The sequence below is a fragment of the Conger conger genome, chromosome 1, assembly GCF_963514075.1.
Source record: "Conger conger chromosome 1, fConCon1.1, whole genome shotgun sequence".
Taxonomy (NCBI): domain Eukaryota; kingdom Metazoa; phylum Chordata; class Actinopteri; order Anguilliformes; family Congridae; genus Conger; species Conger conger.
Genome location: NC_083760.1, coordinates 55577056 through 55599685, shown reverse-complemented (window position 1 = coordinate 55599685; position 22630 = coordinate 55577056). Strand labels below are relative to the sequence as shown.

The 22630-nt window shown below is 44.5% G+C and overlaps 1 protein-coding gene across 16 annotated transcripts in view; it reads right to left on the bottom strand.

The window, feature by feature from the left end:
- LOC133109790 (E3 ubiquitin-protein ligase UBR5-like) overlaps window positions 1-22322 on the bottom strand; it is a 56219-nt gene extending 33897 nt beyond the window's left edge. For 14 of the 16 annotated variants that reach the window (XM_061219389.1, XM_061219396.1, XM_061219433.1 and 11 more), the window contains exons 1-12: window positions 22084-22322; window positions 13642-13686; window positions 13368-13449; window positions 12780-12856; window positions 7557-7676; window positions 6465-6765; window positions 5775-5934; window positions 4425-4574; window positions 3370-3581; window positions 1342-1458; window positions 1086-1196; window positions 670-824 (exon numbers count right to left, since the gene is read on the bottom strand). In XM_061219389.1, coding sequence (XP_061075373.1) covers window positions 670-824; window positions 1086-1196; window positions 1342-1458; window positions 3370-3581; window positions 4425-4574; window positions 5775-5934; window positions 6465-6765; window positions 7557-7676; window positions 12780-12856; window positions 13368-13449; window positions 13642-13686; window positions 22084-22145 — 1592 coding nt within the window. In that variant the 5' untranslated portion in view covers window positions 22146-22322. The remainder of the gene's footprint in view (window positions 1-669; window positions 825-1085; window positions 1197-1341; window positions 1459-3369; window positions 3582-4424; window positions 4575-5774; window positions 5935-6464; window positions 6766-7556; window positions 7677-12779; window positions 12857-13367; window positions 13450-13641; window positions 13687-22083) is intronic. The other 2 variants (XM_061219405.1, XM_061219518.1) reach the window with 1 other exon arrangement.
- Between the last annotated feature and the right edge of the window lie 308 nt (window positions 22323-22630).

Sequence of the window (22630 nt, the reverse complement as noted above, 5' to 3'; positions counted from 1 at the left end):
GATTTAAGGGCCTTGCTCAAGGGCTTAACAGCTGCACAGATCTTATTGTGGCTACACCGGGGCTTGAACCACCAACCTTCCAGGTCTCAGTCATGTACCTAAGCCACTAGGCTACAGGCTGCCCCCTACATACTGCTAGTTGCTGAAGAGCATGACTCAAAGTGCCTCTGCTTTCATTACCAAGACAACGTGATTGGTTTGAATCAGTGAATCATTGGTGATACATGATGGCTCCACCAATTTTAGATTCACAAAGATTCAGTGTGTGATATTAAGCTGTCAATCACCGATGTCTACAACCCAAATTACTTTGCTCTAAAGTGCACAACAATACGACTGGCTGAGGTGACTGAGCCACGGGTAATGGGAATACATTCCAGGCATGTGATAGACCGGTGGTCCTCACTTCTGGAGAGCTTTTTTGTTATAATATCAGCGACCAATTCAGACCAGGTGAAGGGGAGTCAAAACGATCAATTAAAGCAGTTAATTACAGTTAAGCGCGGAGTTACAACAAAAGCCAGCGAGCTCTCCAGCCCCAGGAGTGAGGACCACTGTAACAGGTGTTCTTATGCACAGCAACCTAAAAACACAAGGGCTTAGACCAGGAACTGAAGTGCAGTAGAACCCCTCGAGGGGTGAAGTGCACTGCCCCGCCCTCCCGCTCACCACCAGTAGAGGCCGCTCTCCAGCTGAGCGCAGGTGTACAGCGCGCAGCAGTGCAGGGACACCACCCGCTCCCCCTGCAGCTCGGCAAACGCCTGGGCCCCGTGCTCCAGCTTCGACGCCACCGTGTTCAGGGTGTCGTCCACCCACGTCGCCACCTGCAGGAGCACGGGGGAAAGACGGCCCGAGGCGTTAAAAACTTTACAAGCGCACACACGTGCATTTTGGGGTTCGAGAAAAGCGGTGTATCGCCTGAAAGCAGCTTAGACCTTGAGAGTGTGGGTCGAGACGAGAGCAAAGCTAATCAAAGAGAGAGGTGAATCAGGCAGGAGTAAACCTTGTCCACCCGTGCACGTTTAGCGACCACTGTTGTCTTTCCCCCTGTAGAAGGTCTCGGAAGGGGGTGGTGACCCACTGACCTTGTTGGTCTCCGTGGCGACGGTGGCTCTGATGCTATTGGCGGACAGGAGGGTGATCTTCTCGTTGGCCAGTCCCAGGAAGGCGGTCCGCGGGTGGTGAAGGGTAGGGTTCTGCAGGAGAGAAGAGAGGGATTATTACAGACCGCTCATCACCAGACCCTGGATTAATGTCACACAGCCGCCAACCCCTGGACACACGCAGCCTAGCGATGGTGTGCTAGTGCAAGCTGATTTCGACCCATAATCACCCCAATACCTGTGCGTTTCTGTAGGGTTCCGGCTCATTCCACTTCCACTGATAGAGCTCCCCTCTGGAGCTGACTGCCACCAGCTCGGAGAACAGAGCGCCAATGCTCACAAACTTGGTGCCGTCCTGCAGGAGCCAAACGGAAAGCAAAAAAACAACTTCAGCAACTGGAAAATGTGACCTCATGATAAGACCAAGAACATACAAAAAAGTTGGAATATACTACAGCAGGTCAGAAACGCAACTCAGGCACGAGGACGTTTCATAATTGTCATTCCTCCTTTTTGACGCAAGGTGACTGGCATATTCTCAAGACGATCCTAAAGTCGGCAGCCACTTTTTAGGCCAACAAACCAGCAGCTCACCAGCTGAAGACATCATTGCGGCTTCCATAAAGTGCTACTCGGCATTGCTGCAGTGATTATGCAGTACAGTGCGGTGCCAGGCTGGGTTTTTCTTCCCAAAATGTTTTCTCTTCTTTAAAATCCCAGGAATTGCTCTGCTGCCCCCCCCCACCCCCCACAGTGTGCTCTCCCACAGAAAATGCACTCCGGGGGCGACATTAGCTCAGGAGGCAAGAGCAGTTGTCTGGCAGTTAGAGAGCTGTCGGTTTGATCCCCTGCCCTGTGTGTCGAAGTGTCCCCGAGACACTCTGCCCATGACTCCCAACTCCCAATTGCTCCAGACGAGCTGGTTGGTGCCTTGCACGGCAGCCTTTCGCTGTAGGTGCGAACAGTGTGGGAAAGGGTGAATGAGAGGCATTCATTATGTAGCCGCAGTTGCTGGAAAAAGGGATATACAAATGCAGTCCATTTACCAGCCACATACAGAACTAGCCAGTTTGGGGAAAAGGAGCATCTCTCATCAGTAGTCTATGGGCGCCTGCTGAGTTCTCAGGAGGAAATAATATAAACATAAGCTGAGAAATCCCAGTTGACCTTAACCCCAGCCTACCCCTGGCTGCGTCCCACTGCTGGGGGTACCTGGTCATGTGTCAACACCAAAGACGGGAGCCTGCACTGTCTAAGCTACAGGGGTTAGCTACGCTCCCCACTCCTAGCTATGTTTACCTGCGAGGGCTTTGTGGGAGACCGTAGTCCAATATACTGCCACAGCCTCTGATACAGGGGAGGAAATGCCAAAACCGTCGCTCCCATTTTCCCCGTTTTTCAACGAAAGTTTGAGCAAACTGAATCAGCAAGCACTCAAGGCAGAAGACAGCCTAATACTGTAGATTCGACTACTCACACCTCATTTTCACTCTGGCAGACTTTCTGATTACACACACAGAATTTCATTTCTCATCTGTGAAAGTGCCAAGCCAGGCAACATTTTGCTTGAACGGGCACATTCGCAAGGACGTGATGTATTTAACAAAGGATGAATGAGGTTTGGTGAGGCTCACACTTCCATAAATAGCCACAACACAAGGGGATGACTGTCGTGTGGCTATTAATGGAAGTGCTCGAAACCAAATACTGGTCATTTCATCGGGAGATTAATTTATCATGCCATCATGAATGTAGCCTTGAGTGCACAAAATTCACCACAAAAATACAGAACTGTTTGTACACCTGGTGAACGGGCCCAAAGCTGCAGGTACACGTACAAACAGTAGACTCGGCTTCCAGCAAAAGTCACTGTTCACGGTCACACTGAAAACAAATATCATCCCTCTCTGTCTGTCTCACTCATACGCATGTACATATGCGCACTCATCCCCTCGCAAACACATTCACACTCATAGACACACAGACAGACAGACAGACAGTCACACACACACTCACACACACACTCTCACACACACAATCAGACAGACAGATACACACACACACACAATCAGACACTCACTCACACACTCACACTCACACACTCACACACGCACACACGCACACACGCACACACGCACACACGCACACACGCACACACGCACACACGCACACACACGCATACATGCACACACACACATGCACACACACACACACACACGCACGCGCGCACGCACGCGCACGCACACGCACACGCACACGCACACACCTTATCGGGCCACCACTGCAGCTCCTCTCCCAGGCAGACGGGGCTCTGTGTGGGGGAGGTCTTGCGGTCCAGGCCGGGCTCTCCGTCCCTGCTGGTGGAGCCGCGCTCCGTGTCAAAAGAGGCCCCGTCGAGCCAGCGGCGCTCACGCAACCTCAACACAGACTCGCGCTCACGCAACAGCTCCGAGTCGCGCTCTAGGGGAAGAAGGAGAACTGGTATGCAATGGGGTCACACCAGTGGGATAAAAGTAAGCCACTCTCTGGGAAAGACCCGGCGCAAAATGTACTTTATAAATATTTAAACACATAACTAAAACAAAAGCTGCAGGGGGAAAGTAAAGCGGCTAGAGAATGGCGGCTATATCAACAACGCGAGTCACAAGGCCGTGAAGGAGAAGGGAGAGGCTGGCGGAATAAGGAGCGTTTGGGGTGTGAGGTTCAGTGCAGGGTCTGGCAAACTTAAACCGTCCAGTCAGACTGTGGAAGACACTGCGGGGATCGTGTATGCTCTCTGCATGAGACCACACTGACCTACACAAAGACACCCACAATGCATCGCTGTGGATGGAGTCTGCACTCTCCCCACACATAAAAGCAAAAAGACCCACAAATACTTTAATTTCAATTTAACTTTCTGGGTGAAGTGGTGGAAGGATGGTTATAACCCAATCCAATTAACCTTAATTATTAGCTTATAACATGCTAATACTATCAATGCATGGACCCACAAGCAATGTTTGGAAATGTTGGTTGGAAAAGGTTTTGGAAATGTTGTGCTTATGGTAGATGGGAAGGCCAATACCAAATGAGACAACGGTGGTTTGTTTGTTTAGCTAGTAAATCTAGCCAGTTTGACAGGCCTTTACATTGCCTCAAAAGCTGGGCAACTAAACCCTAAACTAAACCGGTGAATGACATCACACAACACTGCAATATTAGGTCTGGTGATGTCATAAAGGAGCGTCGCTCGAGAAGGTGCGGGGAGGAGGGACAGGGCACAGGAGGAAGCAGGAAGACCTGCACATGCAGACTGCAGAGGAGAGGGCGTGGAGTTACCTCGCGAGGAGCCCAGGCGGGACAGGGAGGAGCGACGGAAGGAGGGGTATCCGAAATAGCTGATGTCCTCTGAGAACATGGCGTCCGCATCGATGATAACGCTGGGGTGGGCGGAGTGGATGTCGGCATCCAGCAGGGACATCAAGTCCTCTGCACGTGACAGACAGAAATGAACATTCAGTTAACATGCGGATGCGAATGATTTACCCCAGAATCCATCCCAACAGGAACACCGTCCCTTTCTAGTGAAGTGATGGGCTTACTGACAATTTCTTGCATTCAGCAGGGCACTATTATGGAGCCAGTTAGGGATCTGAGAAAGGCTTAGAATGGTATGAAAATGGTCTTTCGTGATGCCTATTCATTGGGCACACATACCTAAATATCTAATCGTTCATTCTTGTACATTTTCAACTTTCAACTTCATTGTGAGTGGTAACAATTCTAACAAAGCATTCCACTATGAGTCAGGACAATTGTGAAGACTGCCCAAGGTATGCTACAGTGCTCATAGACTAACAGCTACGTGGGCCCCAACACAAACATGCCTAGCATTATTAGCAAAGGCTAATGCGAATATAACTGGGGTGCTATGCATAGCTGATGCCTACTCTCACTTTGCATTTGCATGTTTATTTGTCAAGCGGACTGTTCAAGACAATAAATGACCATTGAATATTGAAAGAGACATCTCTGCGTGTAAAACCAATGGTAGGATTGTATAGTCATTCCACATTTAGTCACAGATATTGTTAGAATTATGTGGTAATATAATAATTCCTCAAGAATTCCATGTTTATATTTCCATTCAGTGAAAGGCAATTTTCATCACCGTATTGGAATACATTCAAGCTATTTTTGGTTTATTTTGTTGCTATACACATTTTTGGCGGGGAAATAATATTTTTATGAACAGTCAGAACAACTCTATTGTGCAATGTGTCACGCTAACTGCAGATGAGACCAGGCAGGGGGTGCTTGGTAACTGGCCAAACTACAGAACAATGGAGGCACACAGAAACTGCGCATCTGGTTTACTTGTGGCATATCGTCTACTAATAAAGCTAGGACAGAGTTTATTGCTTCCCAAAATATGCCATTTCGTGAGGGAAACAATATTCAAATTAATATTCTAACCGTAGTTTTAATCAATTGTCTTTTCATGTTTCTGCTTTGGTGGTGGCCTAGTCTCTATCCAGGAACATCCCGTGTCACAGGAAGCTGAACAGAATTACAGCACGGAATCTCTGGCATTACTCAAGTGTACTAAAGGCTGTCCGCGAGAGCAAAGTCAGAGGGACACACAGAGAAGGATGCTGATTGGTCGGAGCGGGCCCGGGGCACACCCACCTCCCGGCAGGTAGGACTCGCTGGCCGTGTCGTCCCCGTCGTCCCCGTCCTCGTCGTCCCTGCTCAGCAGGTTGTTGACGGCCAGGTTCACGTCCAGGTTGGTGCGCTGGAGTTCACGGATGATGACGCTCCTCGACTTCCCCTGAAGAACCACCTGAGCCTGGAGAGGGGCCCAGACAAGGGGCAGGATTACGGCCTTCATCTGAACTCTTTAGCCACGACATACTGGCTTGTATACAGTAAAATAACAGTGTTCATTTAACTCTAACTCTCTACTCTAGTTTATGAGTTCAAGAGGTATGATATATACTCTTAGTGGAGTAAAGTGCACTCTAATTCAGGAGTGTTTATTGCATAGAGTGACATAACATAAGGTTATGGTGAGAACAGGCCATTCAGCCCAGCAATGCTCGCCTTTTCCTACACCTAAGTTTGCCTAAAAGCTAAATAACAGCAAACACCGTATCAAGTCTTGAAAACCCCCTGTGTTTCTGCCTCCATTACATGTACTGGCAAGCTATTCCACACATTGACCACTCACTGTGAGAAACAACACTGTGACAGTACTGATGAACTTGCATAAGTGTGAATACACGTGCTCCGTATACACTGCTCATTTAGATGCAAAGCGTGTGTGTGAGTGTCTGTACATGCGTGTGAGGACATTACAGGTCAGTGTACAAGGCTGACCTGAGAGATGAGCTCCTCTGGGATGACGGAGGCGGGGATGACGGGTTGGGGCTGGCTTCCCAGGAGCCCCGTGCCCCTCTCCCTCCCCGTCCGGATCACTCTGGTCTGCCTCCTGGAGTCTCGCGCTGCGGTGGAGGACCTCCCGCCTCCTCCTCCTCCACTGCCCGCACCCCCACTGCCTCCTCCTCCTCCTGCTGCCCCACCGGCGCCTCCACTGCTGCTGCCGCCACCTCCTCCTCCTCCTCCTCCTCCTCCTCCTCCCGTTCCTCCCGCTCCGTTCGCTCCAGAGCTCCAGCGACTCCTGCGGGAACAGAAGGCCGGGGGCTCAGGGCGGGGGCGGAGGTGCGGAGGGGCACACGCTCGTCAACACGAGGCCCTGCGGTGGGAACCGGGCCCGGACCGCACCTTTCAACAGCCCTCCAACTCCAGCCCTCCAATCAGAGAACACCTTCAGCTGCTCTAAAAAAAGCCTGCTAATGGAATTGTGGGAGGGGAGGGAAGGACGCAAAGTGCACTGCAGATCTCCCAAGGCCGGGCCCAGCAAGCCGCTACGCTTTTGGAGACCGATACATTTCTGTTGGCAGAGGAATTGGTTCCTGGATTTGGAAGCCGATTTCGCTGCAAGCTTTGGTTGAGAGATGTGGTAGTTGAAGGGAGAACGGTGCACTGCAGTAATGTAAAAGGTTTCCATAACAACCTTAGGGGGTGTACTTATCTTTGCACCTTTCTGTGGTACTTCACAGCAAGGGACGGGTATCGTTCGTTAATGTAACACATTAGCGAGCAACAGTGAGGCACCAAAATCGGTATTGCGATTCGGCCCGGTACGCAACGGTCTTATTGGAACTGCTGCCATAGTGATACCGGGTTTTCGGTACCCAACCCTAGTCACAACCCACAGCTCATTGCCAAGAGGCCAGGAAAACAGTTAACGCTCGATTGTCCATTCCCTGCAACACACATTGCTTTGTGCGTCCGTCTGAACAAACCCAACAGAAGCGCACACCCCCACTCCCACAATAGCGGTGGATTTTGAAGCACTCGACACCTTTACCTGAGGTCTACGTCATTGGCGACCCTGCCGAAACTTACCCAAGGGTGCTGCCTGCCAGTCTGCCCAGTGTGTCAGAACCAGACAGGAACCAGGGCGGATCACTAGTCCTGCCTGGCCTGGGGGTCCTTCCTGTCCCTGAACCACTGCTCAACTTTGAACTGGAAACAAAAGATGGGAGATCAGTTACAAACCCTACAGCCCCCCACCCATCCTTCTCCCCACACAACGTTACTGGGCACAGCCGGAAGGTCCCGGGTCCTATATCCAAACACGAAAGTGCTGGTGACTAGCGGGCAACACCCTTGGTAACTGAAGTTGGCTGCATACCATTCCTCTCAAAACGTGTTTTTTCCCAGCCCTTGGAGAAATGTATGCGTGAGGGCCTTTCTCCTTAATCTCCAACACTATGTGTAATTCCACTAGAGTAGCTACACGTTGCCATCTCCAATGCTGAAGGCCACAACAGTGGCATCTTGTAACCCACTACATGACCTCAGTCTACTGCCACATTACTGCCCAATGACAGGAGGACAACAGAAGCTTTTTCTACACCTCTTGCAATAACAGTAAAACAAAAAGAAATGTAGTTGAAGTGCAACATCTGTGCGGAATTTTTTCCACCATAAAAAGGTCAATGGAAGACAATTTCGCTTTAACTTCTCGTTTCCTCCTTTATGTTTGACACGTACTGTAAAACGAAAGTAGCCAATCGAGATGATGCAAATGAAAAATGACTCCATAAAAGGAACTGCGAAATAACACTGCCATTAAAACACAGCAGCCCCATGTTTTCCCTGGGGTGCTTTTACCGAAAAAAGAAAAAAAAAACATTTATGAGCAGCAATTCATAATGTAGCGTGCGTCATTTCTGCACCCTCGGTGTAATGGTGTAATTAGGGACAACGTTACTAAGAGACAGCAGTTTGATATGAATGATCTTTTCAATTCAGACAATGAGAAAAGTCATTAGATATAACTGCAGATGGAGAAAGGGGGTAAAGATGACAAATTACACCCCTGTCAGATCAGAGAGCCCACGACTGTGCCAATCACCACGCTGCACCTCCGATTCAGCCGTCTGTTGCAAACCTCTGCTGACCGGCTGGAGGCGGGAATGTGATTACGGCCACCAAATAACACAAAATGGAGGGGAGGAAGATTTGTGAAACAGTAGCTTAAGCGATACAGGTCATTTACAGGGACTCCAGCACACAGTGGTACACTAACGCAGTTGCTTTTACGTGGGCTTTTACGAATGAAATCCCCCTTGAAGGTAAATAACGTGCATTCTGAGATGTTCATTTCACACAGTGACCGGAACAGAAATAGAATTTGTTGAAAGCCGCCGAGCGAAATGAGTTTCCCGCAGCATGAAATGAGATTTCAGGACAAATCGAACATGATGGAGTCAGACGGGTTTGGCACACACGGCCCGTGATGTTCAGCGCCCGTTCCGCCGTCTGAGAGCCCACAGTTCTCCAGCCTGAAGCCTCTCAGTCTGCCCACAATGCTGCTGACTGCATTAACATCTGAAACCATCTCATTTTCTTTTGGAAAATTTTGCTTATTTTGTACTGCCCGGTGAAAATAAAAATAAAAAATACAGAAAACTGAGAGGAGAAAAAAACATGACAGTGATCTTTTTCAGACCAATTTAAATGTTTACAATAACAAAGACAGTTTTATATCACTGCTCTCACCTCATTTTAAGTGACCCCTGCCCACCCCCACTCATCCTTCTGCTGGCAGGATGTATGAGGCGTTAGTGAATGAACACAAATGTATGTGCTCAGCCTTCACAAAACCTAGCAACAGCTGAAGGAATTCAGGCCAGGACAAAGCTGAGTACAGAATGCACTGCATTGTGGAGCGGCTCCATACCACCGGCTTATGCTGCATGTGTGTGCATGCCATGACATGGACGTCCCACTCAGCTGTCAATCAACGGCTGTCGTATCTGACACCCTCGGCTGAACTGTCGGGATAAACTTTCTAAAAAATTAAAAGAGCACATTTTGATTGCTGCAGAAAACCCACTGCTGCAGTTTTTGGAATATTATTAGGATGAAGACAAATCAGGAAGATTAGAACAGTAATGAAGAGAAATTCATGATGTTCCAGCAGGCTCACACTGGGTCCCGGTGTATAGATATGGTGTGTGGTCTGGTGTTGAATCCCAGCCCTGCCATTGCCAATTCAGGGCTCTAACACTGCTCTGTTTTTAGTTGAATTTGCTCCAGAAAATTGAAAAGTACTAAGTGGAAAAATAGTGTATGCACACAAGGCGCAGGTAATTTTCTAAAAAGGGCATTTTCCCCTAACACAGTGCAGCTGTCTGACCTGACTGTGCAGCTGTATGACCGCGCAGTTGTCTGACCGTGCAGCTGTCTGACCGCGCAGTTGTCTGACTGTGCAGCTGTCTGACCGCGCAGTTGTCTGACTGTGCAGCTGTCTGACCGTGCAGTTGTCTGACCATGCAGTTGTCTGACCGCGCAGTTGTCTGACCGCGCAGCTGTCTGACCGTGCAGTTGTATGGCGGTGCAGTTGTATGGCGGTGCACGTCAGCTGCTGAACTGCAGGGGGTAAAGTAGGGACAGTACGTGCTGCTGCACATCTGAGCTCTTCCAAACTGATGAGAGGACACTGCAGCAAAGGGCCTATGCATGCAAGGTTGAGGTAATCCACTGAAAAAGGGAACTTCCAAAGTCATAAAAAAAAAATTAAACAAAGACGCAAGTAAACATTTTCTTTAAAATGGAATTGGGCAGAACAATGCCCTTTTTTAAATCGTAACAGAATGAGGCCTGACTCATAACTCACAAGATGAATTGCTATGCGTTTCTTTCCTTGAACTGATCAACACAGACATCTGGTTTGATTTGTAAGCAGCAGACCTTGGTGTTCCTAGCAGAGTGAATAAATGCTCCAATGTGTCACCAAATTCTTTTGCAAGCAAAACGCAAGACAAGGGCACAAGGGCTGTACCATAATCTAAAATAAACACCACAGTCGGCCTAATTATGCCTGTCTGACACAGAACACAGAATATTCAGTGCCAGACCACTTCCCTACACCTCAAATATACTTGGCATACAGATTAACTGTTTCATTTTAGCACTCCTAACATAGCATTTTCAGCCAAAAGCAGTTTTAGGTCTGTGAGCGATGCTGCTTCCAGTAAAACCTGGACTGCCTGAAACCGCTACACATTACTTTTACGATTAAGAATAATAATAATTTGAACCAACTGCGGTCATACTTTTTAGATACAGCTGAAAAGTGCACTGCAGTGAACAGCATACTAGTACCACAACCATATATTAACCTTTCTGCATCTTGTGAAATACATTTTAGATGGCAAAATTCCACATTGGTTACCTTCACAGCACAAATCAGCATCTTAAAAAAACCCACTTATTTCAAGAGGAATAATTTTTTCCACTTATTTCAGGAGGAGTGTTTGGGCAATAATTATGGCACTTGACTCAATCAAATGGACATAGGCAGTTTAAGGGCATATGCGGTTAAATGAAGCCAGCCCTCTGTAGTTTTGTATCCAAATGTTATTGGGTCACAGTATTCAATTCAATAAATTAATACAGCAGCAGGCATTTAGTGGAGTTCTGATGATCTGAATGATGATCGGCTCTTTAGCCAACATCCCACATAAAACATACAACCACGCTTGTGCCTGGTAAAAAGGGACTGCCACAGTACACTGACTTCCTGGAGATGACACACACTGACCGCTCCACAACTCTACATTCTGACTAGTGTTTGTTCTGGCTGTGGTCCACTGATTCTGCATAAATCAATGCAGTGGAAACCGATAAACACAATGCCAAACTTTGTTCTCGGGTATAATCCTAATCATTATACCACAGCAATAGGAAACCCTCAAGACACCATTTCATAGGGAGGAAATGGAAGCCGCAGCATGTAAATTCAGCAAGATAAAGATTAAAAAGATTAAAAATACTGTGCCTCTTGAAAATGATGGCAGCTACTGCAACAGGAAAGATGAACGTAACCAAATTATCTACAAGGTGTTTTTAATATGTGTATAATATTTCTCCAAATGAACAACCTCACTCGCTTGGGTGCTGGTAAAATTATGTTGTGAGCTTACAGGTAGCAAATTAAATAATTATAACAGTGAATAAGCAATGGAATCCAAATACAAACATTTGTATCTTTCAGCCATGGTAGATTTAAACATGACTATGTAACAAACATGAGCAGATCTGACCTGGTCCTGGCCATTTTGTGATCAAATGAAACAAATGATTACATTGCAAATGCTCTTAAACAAGGCAAATTATGTTTGATTGAATCTGTTGCCATGACATCAGTCTTATCTTGATTTACCTTAGGAAAAAGTTGCTATTTGTGCGTTCATCCTCAGGTAATAGAGAGGCTTACAACTGTGGCATTAGCACAGCTACGACAATATATAAACTAGCATGCTTACGTACACAATGACAACTGCAGGGGACCTAGTATTGATCCTTGGGCACCCCACAAGAAAAGTCAGCATTTTATCTACCCAAGAGCAACAATACATCTTCTGTATAACAAAAGACCATACCAGTGCATTGCATAGCAGTACTGTTACCTACCCAAAGTTCAAGCCAACATTCAAATCTTTACTGTACTAAAAGCTACAATGAAAACTAGAAGGACAAGAACTGAGACTTTTTCAATCTTAACTAAAGCAGTTTCATACTGATTAGCATGAAAGCCAGACACAAAAACTCCTCATAAATACCGTTTCGGTCGAGAAAGAAATGTACCCTTTTAAAAGCCACTTTTTCCAAAAGTTATTTACAAAAGGGAGATTGGTCTATACTTGCAAAGAACAGAGGAATTAAGAGTACTCTCATTCAGATTGAAGCAGACAAACAGCAAATTTCCAATTAAAAAGGAAAGACAGACTCTTAAGATGCTGTGTGAAATACACTCAGAACAGTTTTATAGAAATGCGTCAAGGAGCTAAAACGGGTAACACTTGTTCAAGACTTTAAATGATATTAAACGTCCATCAAAAGCAGTGTTAACTTTCCCCGAGCAGTAACTGACAGGGATTGTGCTAGAACTTTCCTCCCTTTTCACATCCAAGTGCCTCAGAAGAAACAAAGGGACTGAGGGGGGATAGGAATGAGCGTGGCCACGGCTAAGCACGGCACATTTCCTCCTCCTAATTAAATTTAGGGTTTAATTTCCGGCACTTTCTGAAAGGAGGCGGGACACGCGATGCTCACCCATCACTGCTGTCCGGTTTTCCCAGCTCCAGTCTGTCCGGCTGCACCGCAAATCCGATCCTGCAGATCCGCCCATCCTGATGGGAAAAGGAGCGGGTGTCATGTCTCACACACACAGAAAGGAACGTGAACGTTCCACAGAAATTTCCAAAGGAGGATTCCTTTAACAACCAGCTGCTTAGCAAGAGCTTTCAGACACCCTGGATTATGAACTCCCAGCTACAGACAGACAGCTCTTTGGCTTTGTTGGCCTTCCATTCAAGTAGAGGTACAAACACACAAATAAATATTAAGAGAAATATGTTAAAACTAGTTTTGTTAAAACTTTGCTAGCTTTATTCTACAAGGACTCTTCAACAGCCAGGTTTCTCCCTCAAGAATAAAAACCTACTTTACATCTGAAACCGAGTCATTACAGAAACCTAAAATTAATTTTAAAATGCTGTTGCTTTAATCATATATGGAGAAACAAATTAGTTCCCCCCTCTTGAGACAAATGTACCGTCACTTTATAATGTTTCTGACATTCTATATGCAGGCTAAATATAGAGTATATACATTAATATGCGAAAGGTTCTAATCTGTTACCTCTAGGAGAAAGCCAGCATGGTTTGGCCCAACCACACATTGCTTAATCGTGGCCTGTTCCAACACACTGAGAGGGGGGTGACTGGAGGAGGAGAAGAAAACATCAGTAAGAGGGAAGCAGTCAAATAAATACAATTAAATGCTTTGTTATGATTATCCAGGGTATTTTTCCCTGAGTATTTTTTAGGTTTAACCATATACAAAGCCATGGTTGAGCATTAAAGAACACCTGTGGAGTTAATTCCCTAAACCTTTAACACCACCCCCCGCTTACCTGTTACAGTTGTATTTGTTGAGTTTTTCAGAGACCTCACGCAATCTGTTGAAAGAAACAGGTGTAAAACAAACGTGCATTTCCAACCAGTAATTCATTCTCACAAATCAGATGAAAAGCACCCCAGGTGTATGTTGGAAGGACTCGCATGTCATTCCTGTTGTAAGCAATGCTTGATGTGGGCTGGAGCAGAACTGGGATTTGTGCGTATAGCTCATATGGGTAACACCACTTTTTCAAGGCTGCCGCTTCTTTTCATAAGCTCTATGTGTGGTCGACAATCGCTATCTTCAACCCCCCTTTCTCATCGGGTCACCCTAGTGCAGGGGTGCACAACAAGTGCCGATCTGTTTCAGGATTTTGTGCCAACTTCTCCTCTTAACTATTTCATTATCTCAATCATATATTGATCTGACATTTGTACAAGCACCAGCCACAGTCAGTATCATAAAGTTTTTACTGTAAGTACAGGAATGAACCAGCATAGTTTATAAAGAGAAGGTAACTGGTTAGAACAAAAACCAGTACTCGGACTGGCCCTCCAAGACTGGAGTTGTGCACCCCTGCCCTAGTGTCATTTCCTCCCTCAACAACCACTTATGTAGGCTGAGCCTAATGCTGCAAAAGCATCAACATTCAGTCACAGTCCTAAGTAAATTGCATAAAAATACAACGTCCACTTCAATGGCCAAGGTGGTTCCAGCAGGCTAACATTAAACAGACCCAAACCCTGCGACTTTCCCAAAATCCAGTGCCTTATTTACATAATCTTCACCAACATGGGCCAAAATACTGACGCAAAAACATCAAACAAATGGCGAACACAGACTACTGCTTATCAATTCGGAGATTAACCTACCTGGCAGCATCATACTGTCTAGCCGCATATGATCACTAACAAAACACACTTTCACTTTCAAAGTTTAGAACTCAGATTTATTAAATTTAGCGACAAGCAGGATGCAGCCTGGCTCCCATTTCAAATGGGTCACTTCCTCTCCGGGCTGGCCAAAGCTGCAGTCGTCTTTGCTTACTTTGACTGGGGCGAGCAGTAGGAGAGTCATGTATCAAGTCAAAGGGAGGAGGCAGCGTTTGGTTTAACTGGGCCAGAGCATGGCCTCCTTTACTGCCAAGGAGCGAATTGACTATGGAGTCATTTCTACCATTATCCTTGAGCAGACCATCAAATATGGGGGAGAGGAGCAGGGCTGTCGTTCAGAGCAAAGGACTTCTACAAATCATCACAGCAAATATCTGTCACGGTCCTGAGCATCCAACCTGACCGTGCCAATTTAACAAACAATCTCACAACAGATACCAAATTTTTATATAAAATGGATAAAAAAGCATGCCCAAATGAAGTGGGAAAAATTCAATGATGTACTGAAGGCAATAGCCCATTACACAAAGAGGCTCGGTGCATACCTAGCTTTAAAAAACATCTTTACTGTCGGTTATACTAATGGTACTTCAACAGCATGAGAGGATACATGCACAACTGTTATTTGCAGGGCACGTTTTACAGAGACACTGTCACAAAGATGCACAAATAAGTCATACACATAGAATGGCATCTAGAATTAACTAGAGCAGCATAAAGCAACATGCAGCACAAACAGCCTTCTTAGCCTGAAGGGTCCTGCTCGTAGTTCTGCTGAAGGATCAATTAATCTGGAAAAGACCATTTCCACTCTGACTGCAATTTGCGATTCTCTGCAGAAAAGAAAGTCCAGATCTAAATGACTTTCTAGGCCTATATCACAACACAGAGAGCAATAATTAATACTAGGGGACGCAACCCCTTCAGCTATGAAAACATATCAATCCCAGAAGAGGTATAATTTGATGCATCGTTTCACATAGTAAAATTCAGGTAGGAGTACTATGTCCAAACCGTTTCGCACCTCCTGCTCCCACCCTTAGACAGGCCTGGGTCGAGGACTGCAGGTTTGGCCTGATGTAAGTACTGGAAACCTAAACTGCAAGCCTGGCGTTCTCTGCGTTTAGAAAGTTCTCACAGACATGATAAAGGCACCGTCGGGACATTATGAATGGCTGTACTCTGCAGCTCTTTCAGTCCAGCGCGAGTCTCTTTTCTTCAGCAGATCTTGCAGAACCAGCTCAAAGTCATGTTTCCTGCTGTTGGTGAGAATAAGCCTGCTGAATGTGTTTAATTAGGTGACATTTTCCCGATGCTCTTCAGAAAAAGAAACGTGGTGAATTGAGCCCACACAGCAGAGCAGCGCTGTCGGTTTCATCCAGTTCTGCTACTGAATCCTCCATTCCCTTTGACAACACTTTGAATATGAAGAGGCTAAATCTGAATAGGAGATATTGATGCCTGAAATGCCTCACCATAAACTAACAAGGAGGCAAAAACCTGGGGCTACAAAACCACAAATAACAACGGCTGACAAACATTTCTTCACTGCACAATCATTTGGTGTTTTTTTAACTGTGTTTAAATTAATTAAGATGCTGATGCATATATTAACCTATATTTTTTAACATTTATAAATAGAAAAAAACATTTTAAACATATTGAAATCCTCCTCTCGGGGGTTGTACAAAAATGACTGTACTTTGGCAGACTACTCGAAAACAAGACTCATTTCAGCATAACTACAAATCCTATGATTTAGACATGCTGGACTTTGAGCTGTCAATAGATAACTTAAATTGAGAGTAGCTTGTGTGGTCTTGATCGTTGATGACTAATATTAAAATTGTTGAGATAACAGCAGCAAAGTGCATATGTCCATGTGAGCCTGCCTTTTGTAGATCGCAATTACAAATCACTATTTCCTTTAGTTGCGAGCAGAGAGACAAGACCAAGTTTCTTCTGTATTCTGCATCTAAGCTCTGCAATTTGCTTAAATTCAATAGTTGCTACACATTTAAACCACAACTGTTCAAGACCCCGTGCTTATCACTCACAAAGGTCATTCATGCAAATCAGACTTCTCAGTTGACCTATTTCGATCATTGTATTTAAATGATTATGAATTATTATAAAAAACTAAATGAAACTCCACTATTGCAAGGGCAAGGGCAAATATTAACTTTATGCCAGAACTCACTGTAAATGTAAAATCAACTCTTGAACACCAACTATTAGGTGAACAAAAGTTAATTTTGGAGACCCATCACATCACGGTATATTTACTTTGTTAACTGGACAGTATGTAAAATGCGAATGAAACACATCCAACATTACACATTACACATTACACATCCAACATTACATTACATTACTGTGCAGGATTACTTTCCTCACCTCGCTCCTGTGTTTATAATCAAAAACGTCTCCTGCTCCATTCTCAACCCCACCAACACCAAAGCTCATGTACAAACAAAACAACTAGATATTTTTCTCTGGCAATATAACATATCACAATACAACTTCATAACATCGTATTGCAGACTGAATCATACATTCTACATTTCCTCCTCTTCTTTTTCTATTGGACACTGCTTTGCAGTTACAGCCCATAAAGAAAAGGCTCATGCCCAGAAAAATCCCAAACACTTTTTAGGATAACAACTAGTGGCAGAAAAGCAAGGACAGGGCGGAAGAGTGCATCATAATAATGACTGAGCATGGCCGTTTCATATTTTCAAGGTGAAAATCCAGCATAGTATGCCTTTCAGACATTCAAATTGCGGTTAGCCTACCAAAAGTAAGCAAGCTTACTCTACACCTAAAATGTCACGGCTTCAGGTTTGCTAGCATTATTAGTCACACTGAAATGCATCTTTTCATTTCTAACAAACATAATCTGGGTAGCTTTATTGCTGCAGTAGGAGTAGGAGTAGGAGTTTTGACAACTGTTCAAACAAAGCCCATGTACTCACATTGTTAAATGTATTATCAACTTAAGTCATATTCACAGCCTATTTAACTTGTACAGACTGTACAGACAATTTATGAAACACAGGATGTGTGGCAAAAGAAGGCAATGCCAGGTCCATTTGGTTTTAAAGTGTGACAGACACTCATAAGCACACAATTCACACACTTGCACAATTCCATTTTAGGCACTTTACCAGTACCACAAATAGCCTACTTGCGCACATTCAGATGGAGAGAAGAACTTTTAGAGGTGCTTATCGGCAGACAGCTCAAAAAAAGAAAAAGGCCTAAAGAAAATGGCAACAGACTTCAGCAGAAGGTCGTTTTAAAAGGACTCAGCGGTAGCTTTCCCCTGAGGCTGGGGAGAGTAGCACTCCGTTCCTCTGCAGAAAGAATGCCAGCTCTCAGCCCACACTCAGCAGCTGGAGGTGTGGACAAACCGCCGGCCAGAGCACTGAACAGTAGCACAGCACAGGGGAGAGGTGCCCAGGGACCCTGCCAGGTGAGGCAGCCATGTGAAAATCTGGTGAGGGAGGGTCCTTACTTCAAAGGCAATATCACAGTAGAGGCAGTGCCAGGCATTCTTAAAAATCCTAAGCGCAACCACAGTTGACCATGACCATTAAATAGCAGCTAATCAGGCAGGGAACAACTATAATCAGGGAATTACAAGCTAACGACTGGGTCCAATAAAACAAACTGCATTCAGAAACACAGAAGGGAACAGATAATGGACAGATAATGGACTTCACATGGAATAATTGCCAGAAAAAATACATTATTCATTTCATTTTTTATTTAACCTTTATTTAACCAGGAAATCCCACTGCAATATAGAACCCATTTTAAAAGGGAGACATGGGCAAGATGGGACCACAATAAAGAAATGCAAAAAATGATAAAAATGTATGCTTCACATACACAATGAAAATAAAACTTTCTGATAGTGAAAAACAATTAGCCTTCATTTAAAGTTAAATTAAGCTCTCAATGTTAGAGTAAAGCATGCAACAGCAATTAGACTACCACACTGATTCTTAAAACTAACATATAACTGTCTTATTGTGATGGTAGTAATGCAATTATTACCAAACTTTTTTAATTTTTAATTTTTTTTTAAGAATTACTGCATTAATTTCAGGTAACAAGTAACTGTGAGAACTAAAATACCACACCGTCACAGGACATCTGACAATTCTATTAAAGCAACGCTATTCTGAATGTCACATGTCTTTGTGGTCTGGTAATCCATCCATCCATCCATTATCTGAACCTGCTTATCCCGATCAGGGTCACAGGGGGGCTGGAGCCTATCCCAGCATACATTGGGCGAAAGGCAGGAATACACCCTGGACAGGTCGCCAGTCCATCGCAGGGCATGTGGTCTGGTAATGACATTGTTAAATCCCCATTTCCCGCACAGCAATGTTTTCCAGCACTGCACTGGTCTGAAATCAAATATGAGCAAATAACTTTCATAGCTACGTCTGCTAAAAACCAGGGGACGAACCCATTGCTTCTCATGCCTAGAGCTGGAGCCAAATGGATCAGTGCCATTGTGTGGCTCAGTTTGTTCTGGGTGCCCTCTCGCATATTATGCAGGAGGGATGGATCATCAGTGCGGCGTAAGACTGGAATCCAGACTAAAACTGCAGGGAAAGGTCAGCAACTGGAGTGGGTATAGGACCGATGTATATCATGACATCTAACAAATGGAAAGCCCGTGTGCTGACTGTTGTCATTGGCCCCCATGCAGACAGGCTCCCCTCTGCTGTATGGCACAGGGCTTTCCCCCAGTCGATCCATGATAAGCCGGCACACGAGCTAAGCTCACAATTCACCTCGCTCTGCCAGGTGTGGTCTCACAAGCAAATCGGCAAAGAACGAAACACCGCGCTGGCACCGATGACTTATGCACGTTAACATTGCCACAGATAATTAACAGCAAATGCCGTTGCTCCATCATGCAAAACGTCTGGCGCTAGGGGTATATGTACAGTTGTACCCGGTCTCATATGTGGTGTGCTTTGTGCCACACTTCAACAATCAGGCAAAACATAGCCTACTCAAAGGCGAGGAATTAAAGATTCCACCAAAAAAAACGTTTGATGTACAGATGACAATAACACTGCAATGCCCTGCTTTGACAATGGTGCAAACGTTTGACAAATCCAATTCTGTAGTTTGGGAAAAACTCCTCTCGTGTTCAGTCCAATAAGTATTTTGCGTCTCGTTCAGACTCTCAGTGACTTGTCATTATCTTCGGCACTATAACATTCATATACATACATGTCAGTATGATACTCCTATCTTTAAAATGTGGGAGACAGTGTGAACCCATCACCATTCCTATTGGATTATTTCCTAAAATAAAGAGGTGAACACTTCTATCTATTGCTGACAGTAATATTGAGCTGTTCCAATCATTCTTGCCATTGGGTCTTATCTGACAGTGGTTTATATTCATACTCCAGCTGTAATCATTTCTTTGACCTTTAAAACAACCTACAAAATGCAAACGCAGTGAACGGTCAGAAATGGCTCCACATGTTGACCATGCTGTGAGCGTGAGTGAGCATGCACGTGTGCTCCCTGAACTACACCCTGACTAACGTGACCAGGACACTGCAGAGAATTAAAAAAACACTGGCCTAAATTATCAGCAGCTTCAGGTCAACCCTATGAAGGTTAACATGAGGGAATTGCAGAAGACATGCTCTGTACGAAGTATTTGTTAACGACTATGTTAAAAGGTAGATTTAAGAAGCTATGCCATCCCCACGTATGTCACTGAATGACTTGTATCTGTCAAAGTGCTGCGCACCTAAAAAGCATAGCTTCTTTCTGTAGTATGCTGTTGAACTACTACCAACATTAGTCACTGTCTATTGAATACAAATAATTCCATAAAGTTACGTATATTTGCCTTTGAGGGGAGATTTCCAATTGGCTTACTGTTTTAACTATGTTTAAAGAGAAATTGATGGTCTAAAAATATCCTAAATTCTGTAATTTCACTGTTCAGGTTCCAGCAGTACAATAATAACCCATTTATTACTAATATAATTTCAGTGGAAGATATAAACAGGCTTATTATAAATAACCTTATTTCGCATGCAGGTTACAATTGTCAGCACGGAAGATCCCTCAGGGCACAGATGTAATGGTAGCTCGCGGGAGATGAGGTCCCCTCATTTTATGAAGCTCTGCTTAACCCTTTGTGATTTTGAACATTTGTACGAGTCCAATTTGCCTGTAATTAATCCCTCAGTAGATCGCACGGTTTTGATCTCAGTTTTCCCCTCAGACCTTTGGTTAAAAACAGCTGAACTGCTGGCCAACATGGTGATTCAAGACAGGGTACGTGTGAATGCATTCGTCAACAACTAGCAAAAAAAGGAATGTAGCTGGTTTGTGAGCGGAAAAAAACAATCGATGTGCAGCACGACACCAAGTTTTGTACCAGCTGGTCATATTAGATCATATCACCTTTTCTGAAACCACAAGGTACAGTTTGAACTAGAAGTGTCGGGTACGTTACAACTATAAGAACCCTGGGCGCTGTTGAACGATAACATCAGTTCGTTAGCAGTTGTGCTCACATTTCAACGTATAAAATTAAAAGTGTAAACATTCTTGGCATATTTATGTAAATAGATACAATTAGCGATTTAACGTTTACCAGTTAAATTACCTAAATTTAGTGCTGTTGAAAGACGATCGATTGCGTGTCCAGATACGTTAACGTTACGTTAGCTACGACATTGACTCAGTAGCATTAGCGACCAAAATAACCGGTCAAAAGGACACTGCAGTGTTGTTTGTCTTGCTGGCTGGCTGAAACACATTTTGACATGATCAAAAAAATAACAAATAGTTTTACTTGTTAATTAACCTAAGTCACCTAATCTAGTCTGTCTCTCAAAGAATTAAAGTTAACTTTCTTCACCAGCTAATAACTAAACCGGAAATGACTCAAATGCATTAGCTATATCAGCCAGCTAAACTTGCATAACTTAGTATACAGTATAACATTTGGCAAAATTTTGGTTAACGTCCCCCAACTCCACCGATTCAGTTACCAAACAAGCCAACGGCAGCCAACGGGGCTTGCTAACTTAGCTAGCTTGCTATCGGTAGGAAGCATAGATGCCTTATACTTTTAAGCCGTTTCCCTTTGAATAAAGAGCATAATTGACAATAATCGTTTCTATAAAACCTTTAAATTGTACGCAGAGCAATATACAAAGCCACGAACAACAAATTAAACGAAAAACCTTTTCCAAAACAAACTGTTTCAATTGACGTTCCCTCTCTTTTTCTTTCCCCATCCCCCAACCCGCATTGTCCGCCTCAACTTTGCCTATTCCTCCACCAATCACTCTAGCTATCTAGCTAGCCATCAAGTTATGCTAGAAGATGCCGGGCCTCATTACACTTCTGTAAAAAATAAAGACTCGATTTTCTTGTTTGGAATTCATACAACAATTGATCGATCGCAACAGCGACATGATGGAAAGAGGGGTCGTACCACACCCTACACATTAATATTGATTTAAAACCCTCTTTCCCCCGCCCGCAACAAATACCTGTCATTGAGCTGGTCCTCGGTCCCGGGCAGCGGGTGAACCACGAAGTGAATAGACGTCATGTGTTCAAATCCAAATTGGACAAATATGTGTGAAGGAGGATGAAATGTTTTCGTAATTTCTAAAATGTTAGTTATCTATGACAGTGTGCTTTCACAGAATTCTGCTACGGGGAAAGTAAACCAGAGCTTTGATGTGCTACCTCCTCACCCACACTCCGCCATCTTAACTCTACCAGGTTTCTTCGTTCCGTGTTGACAAGAATGGATACAATGTCAACGCTGATTGGACCATGGGCGGAAAAATGAAATATGTAAACACAAATCGTATTCGCTTAGAAGAATAAAGGCAGCGAACGGCACGGCATCTTCTGAGTGGACGTCGACCAAAGTGCTGTCAATTGCTAGGACAACGTGTTTTGTGCTATGCCATGCAATTACATGATGTCATGTGCGAATTATTAGGTACAACGATGTTTTGCTCTGACTACAGGCTATATAACGTAACGTTATCAAAACACAGAATAACATTTGTATTTCAATCTACA